The 22,488-nt window shown below is 39.4% G+C and overlaps 1 protein-coding gene across 3 annotated transcripts in view; it reads right to left on the bottom strand.

Annotated features, from left to right (window-relative positions):
* The window catches only part of nlgn3a (neuroligin 3a), a 242,431-nt gene that overhangs the window by 111,504 nt on the left and 108,439 nt on the right, over positions 1-22,488 (bottom strand). For all 3 annotated transcript variants that reach the window (XM_066715389.1, XM_066715388.1, XM_066715390.1), the window contains one exon: positions 15,893-16,042. In XM_066715389.1, coding sequence (XP_066571486.1) covers positions 15,893-16,042 — 150 coding nt within the window. The remainder of the gene's footprint in view (positions 1-15,892; positions 16,043-22,488) is intronic.

Here is a 22,488-nt window from a genome sequence, read left to right on the forward strand (position 1 = left end):
ACCAGAGTACCTGTTACTGACCTGAGCTACAATATAATTCTAATGATTTGATCTCAGAAGCCATCCAATATCATGGGAGACTTTGCAGTTTGTTCAATTGATCCAGACAGGGTGAATTTGTATTCTGCCACTTTAAACATTTAAAGAGCTTCATGGAGGTGCGGCATCCTCTACAAAACCCCTCTCAGTATTGCATGCAAATTTATTTTTATTTTCTATATACTTCAAACTATATAGCCAGTGCATCCTCTCTTTTTAATTATTAAACTGTGTTTTTATTTAATTTAATTTAAACAGAGTAGATGCCACTGCTCAGCACACAGTTTAGCTTGCTCTGAAGTAAAAGCCTTTGCATTTTTTAAATGCATCTGGTCTGATGCAAACAGATGTGGTTTCTCTGCCTCCGATGTGCCAACGCACGCACTCACGTCCTTTGCTTCTTCATGTGTTAAATTGCAAAACAGGCCTCTGAATCTACTTTACATACATTAAATGAATATAAAATTATTACTCTGGGTATCAGCTTTGATTCCATTTGAGGCATTGTGATTTTTTTCAATTAGCTGCATCATGCGGGGCTCTTTGTCCTGAGAGGGTGGCGAGAGCTAGAAAGAGGGGGTGCGAGGTTCTGGGGGAGGACGGAAGCAAAATCTTGCTTGGAGAGCTAGTGTGTGGGGTGAGAATGAATGTGCGTGGGTGAATTTCTCTGCATTTAAATTTAGGCCTGTGTGATTCTTTCTCTGCGCGGGTGGCGTGTTAATAATGTTTTAAGGGACTGCTCTGTCCTCTGTGTTTCACTTCTTCTGAAGACACCCACAAGCTTTACCCATGGCTCTTATTGCACACTGCACCTCTGAGCTGAGCTGCACCAGATTACCAGTTATCAATCCATGCCTCTCACTTACACATCCTGTGTACCAAACATGTGCTCAAGGTTAGGATGGAAATGCTGTGTGCTTCAGAAATCAGATACATTGTTAAGTATCTTTGTAAATACAAACAAAATATATATTCCTACCCATTTTATGTCTTTACTCATTTTTTTATTTAAACAGAACAAAGGTCTAATAGAGCTGTACGTGCTCAATTTGTGAGCTAAAGCCATGATAACAGAAGTAGGTCAGTATCACACCCCCTCAACACATCTCAGTCTGATTAAATAAACCATTAAGCAGCACAGACTTGCTAAATAGATTTTTTTTGTAAATAAAAACATTAATAAGAAAATATACAAATCAATAAACATAAAATAAACTAAATGGAAGATATTACACACAGACAGCAAGCTCTGGTTAACAACAGGAATTAATATAATTTTTTTTTTCGCTTTGCAAGACCTAAGTGTAGAGGACAGCTGTGGAAATGTGTTGACCTGTCTCAGGCACACAGCTCTGACACAGAGAGCTGCACAGAGGAAACTGGCACAAGCAGGTCTCATCACTCTGCACAGAGATGCACCACAGTTGCCTCTAATAAGAGCCCCTCATAACACAAGGGAATCACAAGATCCTATTTTTAACAGTGTTCAAGGTTAGCTACAGATCGCTATCTTACAAGAAAATTCCATAGAATGTTCTGCAGGATTAGTGCTGGTTTCCCATGGATACAGTGCTACCGTATTTTTCTATTACAATTTAAAGATATAAATTGAAATCTACAGATAATGGTGCTGGACTGCAGTTCAAAGACCCTCTGATAACCAACTGGGAGAGTGGGAGACCACATGCAGAGAGGAAATCTGAGCAAAATTACAAACTCTGTCACCATCATTATCATATTAATGCAATTGAAATAAAAGAAGAAGGGAAACTGGAGAAGAGATAAGGAAGAAAGAATAATAAATAGAGAGGTATGGTAGTGGCATGTGTAAATACAGGAGTGAGAGGAATGATAGGGGAGGTTCTTGCAGGCACCAGTGGTGCTGTAAGTACAGTGGGGGTGTAATTTCTGGAAATGTGTTTCCTTACAAACTGTGCTCTCACAACTGCAGCCCATCACTGTGTTAGCCATGCAGTCAGTGTGTCTGGCCTCCCTCTCTTGTGATCCTGCCATATCTTGTGAGGATGAGAAGTGAACAGTCAGCTCTTCTCATTGCTGATTCCCCTGTGCCTCACCCTCACTCCTGTGTTAGTCCTCTCTGCAGGGGAATTCAGAGTACCTGTTACCAGCACACCAAGAAAGGGGCAAACAGCTTCCTTTTTGGACTCGCAGATCAGCATAGTGTGCAGAATATGTGTGTGTCAGGAGTGTGGATTAGTCTATACTACAACAGAAGACATTTATCTATTTGTTACCAACCGTGAATTGATTTATTTTACCTTATTGTACTGATCATATTAATTTTATTTTCTTCATAGGGGAGGGTTTCCTAAGGAAGGGGAATCAACAAAGAGATGTCTTTCTTTCACATGAAAAATTCACCTAAACGTTGATGAGAAATGATCTCCAAAAATGAACAATCAGCTCTACAGCACACAATTTTTTGGCCCTATTTCTGTTCAGCAGCTGAGCAGAAGAAAAGCATGTGAGGAATTTGGTGTCCCGCTATCTGCAAAATGAAAACTGTTATTCTCTTCCCAGCCACACTTTGGCATAGTGACGCCTTCATTTAGTGCTGCCTCTGTTCCGGAGTCCTGGCACAGTATGCTGTGTGTCACTTCCAATGCTTCTGCTGCCACCTCCCCCACTCCTCCTACCTCCCATTCCTCACCCACTCCCCACCCCCTACCCCTACTCCTCTGCACACCTTCCTTTGTGGTGTGAGCAGCAGCCCTGCAGCACACCGTGCAGCTGTGAACACACACCTGTGAGGGTAGCGCGCGGTCCTGAGCCCTTCACTGATACTGCGGCTGCAGTAACAGTGATTAATCTTCTAACAAGCCAGGGAGCAGCAAGCCTTCGTTACAGAGCAGATATAAATCTCTTCTGACAGGAAACTCACCAGCCCACTATAGCACAAATATTCTCTGCGCCTTGACTCCACTGTCTCCATCTGATAAACAAGTTCTCTTTCCTCTGCCCATCTCCTCCACAGGAAAAGAACAAAATAAAAATAAAAACAAAAAAGAAAAAAATAAACAAACACTGATTTGGAAAAAGCACATTAACTCATATAAATTATCTAGTCATCTTTGTGTCTCTATCTGTGACCTTTGATCTGTGTTTTGGGGATATGGGGTGGGCTATGAAGATCCAGCATACTGCCACTCTTAGTCCACACTCCTCATGGAGCCAGTCCCGATGGACCAGGAGGTAAGGCCAAAGCCATTCTATGTCCTTTAAAGGTGAAACCTGAATAGCTCCCGAAAGTACAGGTAATTAATCACTACAAGTAAATTCTGCAGCTTCTGGACATTGTTAATAACAAATTCGCTTGGTATAAGAATAAGAAAATAAACAAAAAAAAAGTCTGAGGTTTATTCTTAGACATCCTATAGGCAGGGTCAGTCGTATGAGTGAAGAAAGGTACATTGCTGCTTCACATAGACAGCTAGAGAAAGGTAGAGAAGCAACCACAAATAGAGTATAATGTAAACCCCCTCATCTGCTTCCAACATTTGATTCTGATCAAATCTTTCTGCTCCAGAAATAGACAGAAATACTCAAGATAGACAATCAACCATTTGAATGACAGTGGAAAAGCAATTCCAGCAGAATAAAAGTTGTTCACAGCTATCCATTATTGTGCATTGTTTATTGGAGTTTTATTGACCTTCTGACAGTGAATTCCCTGGGTTGGAAGCTCATAGGTCACACTGCACAGAGGTTCTTTCACATACGGCCTGCACCCTGCCAAACTCCTGCCACACGTGGTCTGCAACCTCCCAAATTCCTGCCGCATGCAATCTGTACCCTCCCAGACTCCTGCCAGTTGAGATGCTCTTATGATCTTACAGTGTGTTGGAATTCTCACTTTATCCCTTCTGTGTCACAAGGAGGGGAGATACAAGGTGTTGTTTTAAAAAAAAAATAGCCAAGCTGTCGTGCATCCACTTACAGAAGGGTCACAACCAATTCAGAGCAATCAGCATCAGAATGGGGGGAGTGCTCGCAGGGCAGTGGATAAAGCCTGTCTCTGCATTGTGAGAAATTGGTCTTGTTTAATTTCATTGGCTACACCTGATCTTTAGCACATTGCAGAGACTGAGGACGTCTGTGCTGCTTGGGCAGCCGTCACTGCACAGCATTCATGGAAATCCCATCTGAAAGCAGTGCTGATCACAGAGAAAAGCTCAGGCGAGCCAAGCAGAAAATGTTCATTTTCATCCCCGCTTGTTGTGCCATCTGACCCCACACGATAAATCTGTTTATTTCTGTTATTGGGGGCTCTGATTTTGCACTTGCTTTCCACACTCTCTCATTCCTCAAAATTGCCTTTGTGTACACAACAGTAAAAATGGCTGTATGACAAACATGCAATAAATGATACATATATGTCTGTATAACTCGCTTGGCTTTCATCTCAGTTAACATCCATCCAGCTTGACAGCAAACACATTTACAGTTTTAATGAGATTACAGTAAATGTCAGCAGTGGAAGCAGAGAATGCTGAGCACATTTGCACTCTGAAGCACAGGCTCTCCAGCACTCTCTCAGCAGCCCTCACTCTGGAGAGCTCTGTGGGGTTTTGAAGCAGGTTTCACTGCTCGGGAGAATTCTCTTCAAGGCGGAGACAGGCGGCTGCTAAACCTTGCAGGTTTAGTGTAAGTCTCTCAGGTAGCTCTGTAGCACTGACACCTCAGATCATGTCCGCAGAGATGTGGATTACTCCCCCAGAGGATTCTCTCACAATGTGTGCTGCAAGATCCCTCTCTGCCAGCCCTCCTTCCCACTCACACAGCAGTCCTGATTACACCAGTCAGAGTGCCTCTACCAGCAGGGTATGAATCTCACACACACGCACATTCACATATTGGCTTTTCATAAGTGTGAAAACTGTTTAGTTTCAACCAGTCATTAAACCTTTAAACCAGTGCTTCCTAATCTTTGCAAGAAGATCTAATTAACATACAATCTTGTGCAGCACACTAAGCATTCCCCCCCTTTGTAAACTTCAAAACAAACATGACTTTCAGAAAGAAACTTGTGCTTATCCTGTGAAATTCAAGAAAATAGTATTTGGATAATGAATATATAATTGTTCTTGCATGGTTCTTGTCCTACATTTTATGGCAAATCTGATATCTATCCGGTAAAATGGTCTGATTATTAAATTTAATGCACCAGAACACTCACTGTAACCCCTCTCCACTCCTATTTCTCCAGACTGCTCCTTTTTAAACCTTGTCCCTAAGTGGTGTAAAAACCTTTCCACTGAGGTCAGGACTGCAGAGTCAAATTAGATTGTGCATTTAATCTTAATGATTGAAATACATGTGAAGTTTATTCTTATCTATCTATCTATCTATCTATCTATCTATCTATCTATCTATCTATCTATCTATCTATCTATGTATCATAAAGTACACAATGCAAATTCAATGCACGTGGTTGTTCTATAGAGGGATGACAGTGTGTTGCTGCTGTGATACTGAATTTCTCAAGTCCTAAATAATGTTGTAGTGCAGGAGGAAATGACAGCGAACCGCAGTGCATGGGAACACATTTTTAATATTTTTGTACATGAAGCCTACCTCTCCACCTCTTCATAAATGAAGTAGTCAAATCAGGTAGTATTATGTATCAGAAATTACACTGAGGCAGAATAATTCAAATTAGATACTGCTAACAAAACAAAATTGTTGTGGGTTAAACTTTTGAATAAAATGGGGCATTTATGTGGCATTGGTCTTCCTTCTGGGATAGACCTGTGCAATCAGGATGGTCTACATCTAAACAGAAGGGGGTCTAACACATTGGGAGAGTGTATGTGCAGAGTAATTGAGGATCCTTCAAACTAGGGATCAGGTGAACAGGGAACTCTGACAATGGGAGATGTTCCACTAAGGAATGAAAACCAAGGGAAATTGCTGGTAGGAAAGTCCTGAAATGTTTGTACCTCAATGCCAGGAGTATAAGGAACAAGATGTTAGACCTAGAAGCCACAGTGCTGGCATGTGACTATGATTTTGTAGGAGTGACGGAAATATGGCTTACAGAAAATGATGGGGATGAATACAAGTTGAAAGGATACACAACGTTTTGGAGAGACAGACATAAATGAAGAGGTGGTGGGGTAGCATTATATGTCAGAAATGACATTGAGGCAGAAGAAATCAAATTAGATCCTGCTAACGAAAGAGAATACCTGGGTTAAACTCTTGAATAAAGGATCTGGAGGATTAGTGGTAGGAGTGTGTTACAGACCACCAAATTCAGATAATCAGAAGGATGTTGCATTGTACAATGCAATCAGGACTGCATGTATCCAGGATGTGTCTGATATAATGGGTTATTTCAATTTCCCACACATAGACTGGGAAATATAAATATAAATGGTTGAGATGGCAAATGACTGCTTTCTATCTCAATTTCTGTGGGAACCAACCAGAGAAAGTGCAGGCATTGATTTGATATTTTCAGATGACCAAGATAGAGTCAGAAGGGCATTAGTTAGAGAACCAATGGCAAACTGTTATCACAGTATGGTTAGTTTTGAGGCATTCTTTCAAAAAACAAGGACCAAGTCTAAAACAATGGTCTACAATTTTAGAAAAGCAAACCTTGAAGGTATGAAGCAGCACTTAGACTGGGGCACACTGAATACAGATTCAGTCAAAAATGGATGGTTATATTTCAAAAATATACTTCATGGGGCTTAGGAGACATTTTTACCAAAAAACATTAGCCAAAATGGTTTAATAGATATATGCAAAAAAATAGAAAATGTTGTATAGCGCATACAAGAGATATAGAGACGAAACAAAATACAAAGAATATATAGAACTGCAAAGAGATCTTAAGAAAAGGATCAGAAAAGCAAAGAGGAAAATAGAAAGAAACATAGCTCTTGGAGCTAAAACTAATGCAAAGAGCTTTTTTTGGTACTATAACAGCAAGAAATCAATAAAGGAGGAAGTGAAACGGCTAAGAGCTAAAAATGGAAGTATCTTAAAAAATGAACAAGATGTGGCAGAGGTTTTTACAAAATAAAAAACAAATGACATGCCACAGGTTAACAATCAGTCCAGTCAAACTCTAAGAGAGATCAGGATAAATGAAGAGGAGGTACTAAAGGGACTAGCAGAATTAAAAACAAACAAATCACCTGGACCAGATGGTATATTCCCAACAGTACTTAAAGAAATTAGGGAAATAATTTATAGGCCACTAACTAAAATATTCCAATTGACACTTAGAACAGGGGATTTGCCAATTGATTGAAAAACTGCAAATGTCATACCTATTGTCATGTCCTTACCTTTTCCACAGTCTATCCACCAGAGGTCACTGTCTTTCACCTTCTGCTCTTCCTCAGCTTTCTGTTCCCATGCTCAGGGTTACTTCAGGTCAAGTGCACTCTGCTGTTTTGCCAATTAACACACCTGCCCCCAATTGCCCTGGCTCATTAGTTCAGTATGTAACCCCCGCTGTTTCTACAGCTTGTTGCAAAGTCTTGTTAGCCTCCTGTGCTACACTACTGAGCATTATAATTCCAGTTCCTGATTTCTCACATTCCTGACCTCAGCCTGTGGTTTCACCACCATCTTTTGGATCTCCTTCTGTACCCTGTTTGCCTGATTATTAGACCTATTGTGTGTTTTCCCTGACCAAGAATCTAGACTATCCTCCATTGCCCTGTTTACCGGTTCAAGAATTCACGTCTGATTTTGACCTGTCTTTTCTGTCCCGCACTAGAGATTTTTGAACATGCTATTGGTGTAGTTCCACAGGACTATGGCATGTGCTTTCTCTAATGTATATTAATGATCTGGACTCTGGGATAGTTAGCAAACTTGTCAAATTGGTAGATGATACTAAAATAGGTGGCTCAGTAGATACAATCTCGGCAGCTCAGGTTATTCAAAAGTACTTAAGATATTATTCAGTTGTTGGCCGACACCTGGCAGATGTGGAGAAATGCAAGGTATTACATGCAGGTAATACAAATATCCACTATAATTATACCATGGGAGGAATAGAACTAGAAGAAGTAACGCATCAGAAAGATATAGAAATTTATGTGGACTCATCACTTTCCCCACCCAAACAATGTGGGGAAGAAATTAAAAAGGCAAACAAAATGCTAGGGTATATTGTCAAAAGTGTAGAATTTGAAACAAGGGAAGTAAGGCAAATATGAAGACTAATGCACTAGTTAGAGCTCATCTGGATACTGTGTACAGTTCTGGGCTCCACACTTCAAGAAAGATATCGCTGCTCTAGAGGCAGTTCAGAGGAGAGCAACTAGACTTATTCCAGGTCTGAAGGGAAGCCTTTCACACTGGAACGGAGAAGACTATCATGGGGACTTGATTTAAGTCTTCAAAATCATGAAAGGCATTGACCACATCAAACCGAGGAGCTTTTCTAGATCTGCAGGGACACTCGGACCCAGGGACACAAATGGAAATTGGGCTTCAAGGCATTCAATATAGAAAACAGGAGACACTTCTTCACACAGAGAGTTGTTACAAACTCCCCAGTGATGTGGTTGAAGCCGACAATTTGGGAAAATACAAAATAGACTGGACGTGATCCTTGGATCACTAAGTTATTAAACTCAGATTGTAAAGTTTCTTATTTTATGTTCTTATTTGTATATTATACTGTTTGGGTATATTCCTGTTCTCCCTCTTTTTCTTGTGGTTTCCGGTATGTAGCTACAAGACATTGTTGAACATCACAGTACTACAGTGACAGCGAGCTGGAGTCATACCAGGCTTCTTTGTCTCAGATCATGCCTTTTGTATTTTCTAGCTAATATCTTAATGACAACATTTTAACAATATATATTTAAAATCAACAACACAGATATCAAACATGTGCTAATTTAAATAATGCCTCTTAGGCAAGGGAAAGGGTGCATGAAGATATCCTACCGCCAGTTAAACAGAAACACAAAACTGAAAGAGTTTTGTGAGCAGGAATGAACTACACTTGAGCTCAACCAATATCCACTTTGAAAAAATCCTTCGTCCTCACATACAGTGCTTCTGAAGTCTTAGACAGAAGACAGTTGTTAGGTAGATGCTTTGATGTCTTTGAAGCTGTGTGAAAGCCCTATGTTTTTTTTGCAGTCTCTGCTGAAGAACAGAATCATTATTAAGTCTTTTTTGTCTGAAACACAGGCAGTGACATTTGTGAGGTCTCTCTTTTCTCTGCATTTTGTTCCTATATAAAAAAAATGTATAACATATTTTTGTAATTGAGTAATCTCTGTATTGCAGAAATGCAGATTATATCTGACTTGCAAATCTAAAGACTGGTATTTCTAAATTGTTGATTTATTTTTTATTGATTATCACTTAAAAACTCCTTCTTTGAAGACAGTTCCAGAAAGCCCTTATTATAAGAGTGGGGCAGTTTCACTTGTTGAAGCATTTGGCTTTGAAAACTGAAGAAATCAGTGTCATTCAGGTGCATAAAAGTGAGAGGTTATCACTGCTTCTGCCATAAGGTATTTCTAAGTAAACTGCAAAATTGAAAAGCAGATATGTACACCTGACCTGAGCATGGTCTCAGCACTGTGCAATAGCAGTGTTTGAAATTCCTTCAAAATAATCTGTGATGCAATTTGAGTATGGTGATGAGTCGCAGAGGAATAGTTTATGAAAACCATTATTTCAATAATTTGCACTCTGACATTAATAGGATGAGTAAATGTTTTCTTCTCAGCTACTTCATTTGTATCAAATCATCCAAATGCCAACGAAGCCAAGAAAATCTTTGGCATTGTCTCCTGCATGTTAATGGCTGACATGCTGCACATCCACGCTGATGATTCATTTGTGTTGCCATCCTTCCTAGGCGCATGTTGCCCCAGCTAATCGTCAGCTAGAGCTGCTCCAGGAACACAGGATTCAGCACCTTACATCATGCCTGACTATTCCACCTCAACTCTCCCTAGACGACAGTTTTGTAAACCCATATTTCAACATAAGCAGTATATAGGTGTGTAGTTATAAAGAAAAACATAATATTTACCCTATAATAATAATAATACTACTAATAATAATAATAATAATCATCATCATCATCATAATAATCATAATCATGAATAGCATTGATATTCAGTATCTCCTGTCGTCTCTAACTGCATGTGTAGAGACTGAGAATTTCAGTATGTGCTGCTATTATTCTGTGACACTTTGTGAGATTTCATTATTTGTGCATCATCTCTATTAGTGTAATTTCTGAAATTATTAAACTTGATGCCTTTATGTAAAACCACAGGCCTGCAGCATTAAGTATAAATACCTCTCTAATGCAACACATCACCTACTCTCAGTGATATTTTCAGAGAACTACATTGGCCTCACTCTCACCACACCCGGTAGCAATTCCCAACAGCCTTTCTCAGAACCAGAGATACACATGTGAACAAACATAGTTAAAGCTGATTCAGTTATAGTCTCCTGTGAGAATGTTTCATGCCCTGAAAGCCAAACCAGTGAGGACAGGCTTGGTGAGGAATACTTTTTTATATGACTTTTTATTCAATTTAGCTTATAAGTACAATTTGCATATGTACATCCTGGTCAAACTAGGTAGCAGTTGGCTGAAATTAAAAGCATCACCTTGTTTTTTGGCAAGAAACAGACTTTGTAAATGTTTAATGCGGTTGGAAGCAGTAATTAAGTCTTCCCCATAGGATGGGGAAATTGACATGCTCTGGAGAGTGGATGAGTGATTATATTTATAAAGAGCAGTGATACAAGATACTCCCCTCTGTCTGGAACTCATTACACATTATTAAAGAGACACAGTTTCAGCAACAGCACATCACTTCTACTGTTTCACCACATGCTAATCGATAGCTGGAGTACACAGACCTCCCATTTGTTCCCCTACCAAGCTCCCTGCACCCCAGTGCTCAACCCTGCCAGTCCAGCCCAGGCCTCAGAACATGAGCAGAATGGCCAAGTGTTCCAGTACAGGGCATTCCACGCCCTCAGTTCCATAATTAACCAAGTTAGAACAGAGTATTAACCAACCACAGAAAGCAGGGTTTTAATGCTAGCTCATGGGTTATTCACTGAGGAATCCAATACAACTGCAGCTCAGGCTTTTGAAAATGAAAATTAGCATTCTAATACAAATGCCTAATAATCATGCAATAAATATGTAAGTGATCTGATAACAATACAGGGAAAAAAATGGTAGATTTATTTTATCTATTATAATTCTGAAAATGTAATCAAAGCCTTTCCAGTTTAACATTGGATTCTTTACATCCAGATTTGTACTGTTTTTATATCTATATATTTACACTTTTAATTTTCAAGTACAAGAACGAATGAGAGAGAAAGGGAAAACAGAGTGAGAGGGAGAGGGAGGGAGAGAGCTGCATAGTAGTTGAGAAGGTGGCCAACTGTGTATTTAATTCTTACATTTCCCCTTATATTAAAACCAAATGCCTGGACCATAAGATTCATCCCTTTTCTACCAAAATATTATAAATGTTATTATTGTTTTAATTTTTTTCAAAAGACAAATTAAACCTCATTTCCAAACAAAATTCCCAAATTATATATATATATATACACACACACACACACAAATTATATAATTTGCTTTTCAAGTGAAAACAAATGAATGGTATTAAAGGTGTTAAATCACCAGCTACAAGTGTACAATTGGCCCAAATATTCCCTGTGTGAAGTGCAGTAATAATTTGTCCAAAATTATTGTTTGAGCTCAAGCTCTTGCTCAGTAACAAAGCAACACATGATTAATATTATCTAATTGTAGACAGTCCAGGCTTTGTGTCCTGTATCAGTCAGTTAGAGCTGTTCCATCACTACCCTCCTTTCCTCCATCCACATTAGTTATCCCCTCTAATTCACTCAGCCAGGGTTATTTCTGTTCATTCTTTTAGGCTTCTTAATTAAAATTCCCCTCTTTTTCATTAGTATTTTTTGAGCTTAGTATTGTTCAGCTTTGAATTTAAATCACATTTCTAATGACATCATTTAGAATATTCCAATTAACATACTGGAGGAACATCCTTGAGGGCAAAGTGTTGAAAGTTTTAGAATGGGCAATCAAAAGCTTTACTTTCCTTCTTTAGTATTATTAAAAAGTCCATCACCATCTTGGCTAGGACACCCATACGATGTGGACCACTGCAGCCTTCACAAGCTGTGATGTGCTATCAAAACATACCTTTATACTTTCTTGTCTATGGTGGTACTACTGACTTGCTATCTTGTTTTCATCTGGAAAACAATCAAAAACTAGTTTTTAAACGAAAAGGTATTTCACAAAACAAAACAAAACAAACAAAAACTATTTTTTAAACGACAAGGTATTTCACAGCAATAATCCCTGCAATGAACATTACGGTACACCTGTGCAGCACTGTCTGAAGGAGGTAGGATGTTGGGAGATGGGAGGTTTTGGAAACAACCTCATTTGATAGAGAGTTGGAAGTCTATCAGTGGGGTGAGTGACAATATTTGGGATGCATTAGCACAGTCCTGATGCACTGTTGGATGTAAGAGCATTAACCTTTAGTGGCAGTGGAGATGCAGGGTAGTATTTGCTTTGTTAAGCTCACTAGTGATATTGTCCACCTACACAGCTGCCACACAGACTACACTGGCACCAACTACAGCAGAAACATCATAAGCATTACAGCATCATTAAAGGCATTGTGTTGGCAGGCACAATGCCTATTGAGGAGGGGTGGTGTGGGCTCCCAAGGTGTCAGGCTGCGCTACTGTGTAGACTTATTACTTATTTTTTTATTTGTAATTAATTTAGAACAATTTGCAGATTATATTTTTCACTTTGAAATTATGATCATTTTCTGTGTTGATCAGTGGCAAAAACTCCATTCTGATTTCATGTTGTAACACAATGAAATGTGGAAAAGTCCAAGGGGGGTGAATACTTTTGAGAGCCACTGTATGTATTATTTTTTCATTTTTCTCTCTTCCATGTTGTAAAGTGCTCTTAAGGGGCAAAAGTAGAGCATCTATCACACTTTATCAGTCAACTGTGACTCTGATCACAGCTCTGAAGTCATATGCTGTTCTTTATTACAGGCCTCTCTACCAGCGTTCTGCTGCCATGCTTTCCTGCCTCAGATGGCATGTCATCTCACTCTTCTCAAACCCAGAGGCACTAAACCTGTTTGAAAATGTGATATCCGAGTATCCGAGTAAAACTAAACCAAACCATCTAAATCAAATTTATGTCAATCAAGGACCTACATTATGTGGCGACCCCAGCTCTGAGGCCAGGGCTGTGCATCTGCTACTCTGTGTTTTTGTACAGCATATCTCAGAGGAGGCCAAGCTGACAGCTATAGAGGCAAGTCTGCTGGCTCCTCTTGGCCCTCTGATCACCTTGCTCTGTGCCACTGTTACATGTGTGCTGGATTCCAGCCCTGGCTCCTGGGCTTAACTCAACACCATTTTGATTTGTTGCAGATGCAAATGTGACATCATGCTGAGGGAATCTCCTGTGATCTAGAGACTGACTGCAGTCATTCAGCTTCCTTCTCTCACTTTTTCTCTCTCTCTCTCTCCCTCTGTCTCTCTCATCTTTCACCCTGCCTCCATCTCTCTCATCTTTTTCCACCCTCTCTCTTTCCTTCCCTCACTCTCCATCTTTCTGTCATCTCTCTCCCTTTCTGACTTTGATTCTCCTTTATTCTTCCACAATCCTATTCCCTCTTTCCCATTTCACACTTCTCTCTCATTACAGTGGATTGCATAAGTAGTCACCCCCAAATAACATTTTCACATTTTGTTATGTTACAATCCTTGAAGGTGCAAAATATTTTCTTTATTGTGAAACAAAAGTTAATTAAATAAAAAACTGAAAGGTGTTAGTTGCTTAAGTATTCACCCCTGAAGAATACATGGTAGAACCACCTTTGGCAGCAATTACAGCAGTGAGTCACTAAAACAGTGAGGCACATCTGGTTCCTGTAATGTTTGCCCATACTTCTTGGCACAATTGCTCAAGCTCTCTCAAGTTGAATGGGCAGCATTGGTTAACAGAAACTTTCAAGCCTTGCCACAGATTTTCAATTGGATTGAGGTCTGGACTTTGATTGTGACATTCTAGGACACTCAGCTTCTTGTTTTTAACCACTCCAGTGTAGCATTGACTCTGTGTTTAGGTCATTGTCTTGATCAGGGACGTAGCTAGACATATTTTAGGTGGGCTATAGCACCCCCTAAATAAAAGAACCCTCCCCCCCTTACCGGAGAAAAGACCATCAGCACCCCCCACACCCCCCCCGCTCTTACTGGGGCAAAGACCGTCAGCAGCTCCTGGGCATCGTTTCATAGCCCCCCTAAAACCTGAAGTCTAGCGGCAATGTTTGATTTGTGCCACAAATAGCTTGCATTTAGGTCAATTTTGGTCAGGGAACCTTTTCAACATCTTTTCCTTCTGGCAAAATCCAAATGGGATTTATTGTGATGGATTTTCAGCAATGGCTTTCTTTGCACCATTCTTCCATATAGCCCAGTTTTGTTGAGCACCTGCATAATAGTTGAAATATGCACAGTTTATCCAATCCTGGCCGTGGAACTCTGTAGCTCCATCAGAGTTACCATTGGCCTCTTGGTGGATTCTCTGACTACCGACCTCCTTGCCTGCTCACATATTTTTGGTGGACGGCCTGCTCTAAGCAGAGTCATGGTTGTGTCATATTCTTTCAATTTGTTTATAATGGATTTAACTGTACCCTGACTGGTACTTTTCCAGAACTTTTATTCATGGTGTGGTTGTTTGGATATGCCCTCTGACATATTCTGTGGCCTTCCAGAAACAGGTGTATTTAACCAGGGATCATGTGACACTAATTGCACACAGGTGGACTATATTCAACTAATTATGTGACTTCTGAAGGCAACTGGCTGCACCACAACTAATTTAAGTGTTTTAGCAAAGGGGATGAGTACTTATGCAATCAAGACATTTCAGTTTTTCCAACATCAACATTATGTAATACTTTGTCTAGATCAGTGACAGAAAATTTCAATTAAATCATTTAGTTCCAGATTGTAACATTACAAAATGTTCAAAAGTCCTTGGGGGGGTACATACTCAAGCAATCCACTTTATTTATCTCTCATCATCTCCTTTCCTTTCTCTCTATCCTTCCATGCAAGTCTTTCCATTCTTTAGATTTAGTAAAAAGTTTTTCTTGATTAACAATCCACCTCTAAATAAGTACTTCACAGAGCACAGCTGGTGGTAGCATAGTCCTATAGAGTCATCCCTGAAACAGCCTCCACACTCCCTACACTCACACAAGCACACTACAGCATTACTTGTGTAAGGATTTTCAACACATTTGAACTAAGCACATTTTTCAATTTGAGAAACAGCTTACATTTTGTTGAAATAAATAAATAAATGTAGAAAATGCATAAAATACATATTTAGTTAAAAAACAACTTTAAATTGAATCAGGATTACTTGACAAATATCAACATAAATTGCATAATTAATGCTAAGAGCTATTAGAAATAATAATCATATATCACTAAAGTCTATCAGTAGTACACAAGTCCCATAAGCGCACTATACATTTGTGGGCAAGCACACAAACACCCTGCGGCTCTCCTGCTTCCAATGGCTTCCAAAATCTCTCCATTCTTTGCAAAATCCTCTGTCTCTTAACCTGCTGCCCCATGTTCTGTCATGCTCTCACTGTTTCCATCCTACAATAACAGAGCAGTGAGGGTCTCCACAGGTGTTGCTGGTCTGTAGGAGCAGTTTCACCCCACCACACTTGGTTATAAAGAAAGGAAGTGTGCTTACCTAGAACTCCCACCCTGTAGTTCAGCGTGATGACGATGACGTTACCATAGCTGGCCAGGACGCTGCCATCAATCATGTTTCCTGTGCCCTCCATGTAGGAACCTCCATGGATGTAGACCATCACGGGTTTGGCACCAGTGTCTCGGATGTCTGCAAGAGTGGCCACCATTAACACACTCACTGGTGAACTTTCAACACAGGCTTAACACAGCAAGGCAATGTGATACCAAAGCTAGCCCTCCCAGACACCAGCAACAGAGGGAAACGCCGCAGTCCTGTGACCAGTCCAGATTGCAATTTAGTCCAGAGCTCAGTCTGTTGTTTACATAGGAAGTATGTAATCATAGGAAGGAGAAAAAATGGTAATTGGGGATTTGAAAAAAACTGATATTAACTTTGACTCATTTGACTCATCCGCACAATAGAAACATACAGATTGGTGAGCATGTTTTTATCTTCTATAAATATCAATAGAAATTACATTTAACATCAGAGGAAATGTTTGATGTGAATGTTGGATTTTTGAACTTGAAAGATTACTTTGTCTCTATTAAAACCTAAATATATGTATACACACACACACACACACACACACACACACACACACACACACACATATTTGCATTCTTCCTACCTAAATACCAGAATTGAAACAAATGGGGTTCCATCTTTTGTACCTTTTTAAATTAAGACACAGTCTCACACAGTCTCTTTCCCTGGGGTGCACTTTAGCATGGTGCGATGTATTAATCTAAAACAGGATAAAGGAACCTGTTTGAGAAATGGCTCCTGAGCCCCAATCTGTAGTGTGTGCTCAGGCAGCATTGTGTGCTCAGGCAGCAGGCTGTGCAGTGGCAGAACTGCACTATGCAGCATTGATAGCAGAGAGAGACTTTCTGGGCTCTTATTCAAAACCTATATTGTATTCAGGTTACCATAGAAACCTGCAACATATTTCAAAATCCACAAGAACAAACAGCTAAATCGCAAACAACAGCCTGAGTGGTGATTCAGTATCCATCTGTAAACTGCATCTTTATTTGAACAAGAGTATGTGGATGTTTGCATGTGTCATGGCTGTGCATTCAGAAGTGGATGTTTTTTATATTTTTTTCCACAGCAGTCATATATTACATTACATATTGAGACCTGCTAAATAATAATGGACCCAATGCAATATTGAATATTTGCTAAGAACAAAGACACATTTAAAATCAAAGCCATTATCATAAACTGACCATTGGCCTTAACACACACTTTGGCATCAGCAGAGAAGAGGTGATTGAATATATTGTCTCAGGATTTCCCTTTACCTGGTATCTGAGAGGGCCATTCATTAGAGGAGGACATCACAGGACTGTAAACAGACATTTCCCCACAAACATTAGTCTTTCACACTAAGGCACGGCACGTGGAGGAACGAATGCATGGGACACAACACAAAATGGAAGAGTCACTGAATGTTTCCTGTACCAAGCACCCCAAGACAGGAAAACAAATGGATCCAAATGCAAAGTAAAAAGAAAAAAGAGAGAAACAGGAAGACAGATTAGTCATGTCACGGTCAAGTTATCAGCTGCCTCTTTTGTTGATTCACATTGTGAAGTACTATGACAATAGTCTGTGCCCATCTGAGAAACAGTGAAATAGGTGTTCATGGTCCCACAGGCTTTTCCCTTTAATCTCTACTTTGGTCATAAATGGAGCAGATAGTAAAACATACAATATTCGCTCTTTCACGCCTTAGGCAAGGTGTACCTTCAAAGATCTAAAATCTATCTCACCAGCCTGGGAATGTAAATAGACAATTAAAGCACTAAATATTCTGAGGCATTTCTGAAAAAAAAAAATTCCTGGAAAATAACACCAAGAGAAAGAGAGAGGGGGAAGAAGATGAACAGATTAAAATACAGCACCGGTCTATATTATTACAACTGACCAAGGTCTGAGAATAACATCACAAACACATAAAAGCAACCGTGTAAACCCCCAAAAAAAAGAAAAAAAAGAAAAAGAAACTAACAAACAGAAACAAAAATAAACCCAGAAGAAATTAAATAATGTGTACCACAACCAACCAATGCTGTCAAGGAGTTGCTGATGAAACAAAGTCTGTCAATCTGCATTCATTTGCCTTGATAGGCCCTTTTGTGATATTTACTTGCACCTCTCCATCCAGTAAATGTTTTTTATAGGCATAGAAGAATTTCGGTGGTGACTCATGGATAAAACAAGCATACATACAAGAAAAAAATTATAAAATAGGTTTAAGACCTGGATACACAGTAAACAACAAAAATCATTACATTCAGTATGTGGCATGCCATGCACTCTCTCTGTACTCTGAACGAAGGCCCAACCACCAGGCAAGACAGCTGAAAATGCAAGATGCATTCACCCTCTGGTCATTAAGACAGAACCCAAGCCACAGATTTAATAGATTTTGCTTCTCTGTGAGTGTTGCTACTGAGGATTTGAGATGCAACTGGACAACCACATCCAAAATGAGTCATACATAAACACCCTATTATGCATTTTAAAACAAACAAAGAAACAGCTACTTGGTAATATGCAGTGATATCAATGCTGCTCAGCGACTGATTGTGTAATAACACAGTTCTGTGTTGTTGTCACTTACAAAGTCATTATTATAAATGATCAGTAATGGGGTAACCAGGACTGAGATATAACAGAACAAGAAAAGAAGGACCAGCATAATATCCTGTTCTATATACTGAAATCCAACCTGAATCCAGAGAAAAGCTAAATATGATGTTTAACTCACAGGCTTACAGCAGTCAAAAATGTACATTTTGATTAGGCCACAGAAACAACCTGGTTTCTGGTCTATTTTAAGGGAACAATATGTGTATGATTGCCATCTGTAATGACTGATTGTGTGGTAGAAATGAAGCCTTTCATTAGATATACCAGGTCATGCTTCATAAAGATAAGGCATCATTAGAAGGAGACCAAAATGTTTAAGATTCAAAGCAGGATTGGTGAAATGTAAGGCTTCAGAGCTGTTATGTATTCGTGTGAGAGATCCAAGAAAGAGAGGAGAGTTTATATATTATTCCATCTGTAAAACAATCATGTCTCTATGTATATACAGTACTGTGCAAAAGTTTTAGGCTGTAAATGCTGTAAAGTAAAAATGCTTTCAAAAATAGACATGTTAATAGATTATATTTATCAATTAACTAAATGTAAAGTGAGTGAACAGAAGAAAAATCTAAATCAAATCGATATTTAGTGTGACCACCCTTTGCCTTCAAAACAGCATCAATTCTTCTAGGTACACTTGCATTAAGTCAGGGATTTTGTAGGCATATAGTCAGGTGTATGATTAAACAATTATACCAAATAGGTGCTAATGATCATCAATTCAATATGTAGGTTGAAACACAATCATTAACTGAAACAGAAACAGCTGTGTAGGAGGAATACAACTAGCTGAGGAACAGCCAAACTCAGCTAACAAGGTGAGGTTGTTGAAGACAGTTTACTGTCAAAAGTCATACACCATGGCAAGAATGAAGCACAGCAACAAGACACAAGGTAGTTATACTGCATCAGCAAGGTCTCCCCCAGGCAGAAATTTCAAGACAGACAGGGGTTTCCAGATGTGCTTTCCAAGCTCTTTTGAAGAAGCACAAAGAAACGGGCAACCTTGAGGACCGTAGACACAGTGGTCGGCCAAGGAAACTTACTGCAGCAGATGAAAGACACATCATGCTTACTTCCCTTCGCAATCGGAAGATGTCCAGCAGTGCCATCAGCTCAGAACTGGCAAAAAACAGTGGGACCCTGGTACACCCAGCTACTGTCCAGAGATGTCTGGTCAGAAGTGGCCTTCATGGAAGACCTGCAGCCAAATAGACATACCTCGGACGTGACAACAAGGCCAAGTGACTCAACTATGCATAAAACACAGGAACTGGGGTGCAGAAAAATGGCAGCAGGTGCTCTGGACTAATGAGCCACGATTTTAAATATTTGGCTGCAGCAGAAGGCAGTTTGTTCGCCGAAGGGCTGGAGAGCGGTACACGAATGAGTGTCTGCAGGCAACAGTGAAGCATGGTGGAGGTTCCTTGTAAGTTTGGGGCTGCATTTCTGTAAATGGAGTTGGGGATTTGGTCAGAATTAATGGTTTCCTCAATGCTGAGAAGTACAGGCAGATGCTTATCCATCATGCAATACCATCAGGGAGGCATCTGATTGGCCCCGGATTTATTCTGCAGCATGACAACGACCCCAAACATGCAGCAAAAGTCATTAATAACTATCTTCAGCATAAAGAAAAACAAAGAGTCCTGGAAGTTGGTCTGGGATTACATGAAGAGAGGGAAGCAACTGAGGCTGCCTAAATCCACAGAAGAACTGTGGTTAGTTCTCCAAGATGTTTGGCCAACCTACCTGCCGAGGTCCTTCAAAAACTGTGTGCAAGTGTACCTAGAAGAATTGATGCTGTTTTGAAGGCAAAGGGTGGTCACACCAAATATCGATTTGATGTAGATTTTTCTTCTGTTCACTCACTTAGCATTAAGTTAATTGATAAATATAATCTATTAACAGGTCTATTTTTGAAAGCATTCTTACTTTACAGCATTTATTCACACCTGCCTAAACCTGTTGCACAGTACTGTATATGCATACAGACGGGTGACAAATTAAAGGAAAAACCTGAATAAATGAGTGGAGGAACATAATGTATCCAGATGCCTCCAAAGAGGTGTACTGCACGATACAATTAAGCAATTAACATCCTATCATGCTCTGTGGCATGTATATAAATGCTGAGCAGGCCCAGTTAACCTATGGAAGATTTTGGACCAACATGTTAAACAGCGCTCTCCACCACCATCATCAAAACACCAAATGAGGGAATATATTTTGGAAGAATGGTGTTCCATCCCTCCAGTAGAGTTCCAGAGACTCGTAGAATCTATGCCAAGATGCATTGAAGCTGGGGGCTTGTGGTGCCCAACACCTTACTGAGACACTTTATGTTGTTTTTTCTTTAATTTGTCACCCGTCAATATATATATATATATATATATATATATATACATAGACACACAAATATTTATATATGTTTTCCATTAATTATATGTAAAGGTATTTTTAACTATAATACTATGGTACGATTGGTACAATTAACAGGAAGGAATCAGAAAATACATCTCTAGGCCTATATGTTTATAATCTGCTGTTTTAGAGGTTAATATGAATAAAACCCAGACAGACAGTGATGTACTGCAGCAGGATCTTCACAACGGAAAAATAAACATTTTCTCCCTTTCCCTCTACTCCTTAAGTCTGAATGATTACAGCTGTATATGATATTTTGTCATTTAAAGTACTTTACATCTCCAGTAGATGGAAAGGATTGCTACGTGAATAATAATATGAATGAGTTAATAAATATGCATATTCAGGTATTGGCATGCTATGGGATTGTCATTATATATTGCCGTTGTCTTCACTTTTTGAATTTTGTGGAAAACGTGTTTGAACTGGAAATCAGGATATTGAGATGAATCGTCCTTCTTCAGGGCATTTCATTTAAAGACACATTTAATTTCCACAGCTGATCTCATTTCACAATAGTACAGCCAGATGTTGAATGATGAATGGTCAAAGAACGTCAAGCAAATTATGTCAGGTTTAATGTTCTCTACAATAATACATTAATAATACAAGCAGGCCATTATAAAAATATTGTTCATATTTATAGATATTGTATTTGAAAACTTCTGATGCCTTTCTATATACTGTATATTTTCCAATTTTCTGGTCTTCAAGGCCTTCCCTGAGACATTTTTCATCCAGAACACTGTGAATTGCAATCTCAATCTCTGACTGACATACAGTCCTCCAATTGATGCAGGATTAAGGTTATAATTTAAGAAGTAATAATAATATTCACTGGACTAAGTTTTAAGATCAGTAGGGTTTCCAGACAAGCACATAATTCCAGCTGCACATGTAATTATATATATTCAACTACTATACTATGCTGTACCCATGACATATATTAACATAAAGGATAGAGACTAAAAATATATCCATAGGATGATTACAGTTATCAGATGGGGATCTTATGTTTTCTGCTGTACCAGCTCAAGGTATCTGAGAGTTTGCCAAAACAACTGCATGGCAGAGCTCATGTTAAAAAACATAACCCTGTGATTGAGGAGCACACGGTTGAATTGTGAATCACACTTTATATTGCAGCCACACTCAGCTTCTAAGACTGCATAAGCTATATGCATTCGGCAGAACTCCATTGCAGATATACATGCATATGGGTTTATATGAAGTATTTTATTTCTTATTCATGTAGGGGATACATTTATTTAATTTTTAGGAGGTATAAATAGGATCACTAACTGAAATCCATAAATTCAACTTTGGGAGTATACAACTCTGATTCAGCATGCTGTGCAATGAGACCTCTGACTGCCCTCTGACACTGAGCTGGCCCCCAGTTCCAGCTACCCAACCAGTTTACCTGCACACAACGTTTGTATACCAGTGACCTTGCAGAGATGCGCAGACCATTACTGAGCACCGTGGTGCACTCTATTTTC

The sequence above is a fragment of the Amia ocellicauda genome, chromosome 10, assembly GCF_036373705.1.
Source record: "Amia ocellicauda isolate fAmiCal2 chromosome 10, fAmiCal2.hap1, whole genome shotgun sequence".
In the NCBI taxonomy this organism is placed as follows: domain Eukaryota; kingdom Metazoa; phylum Chordata; class Actinopteri; order Amiiformes; family Amiidae; genus Amia; species Amia ocellicauda.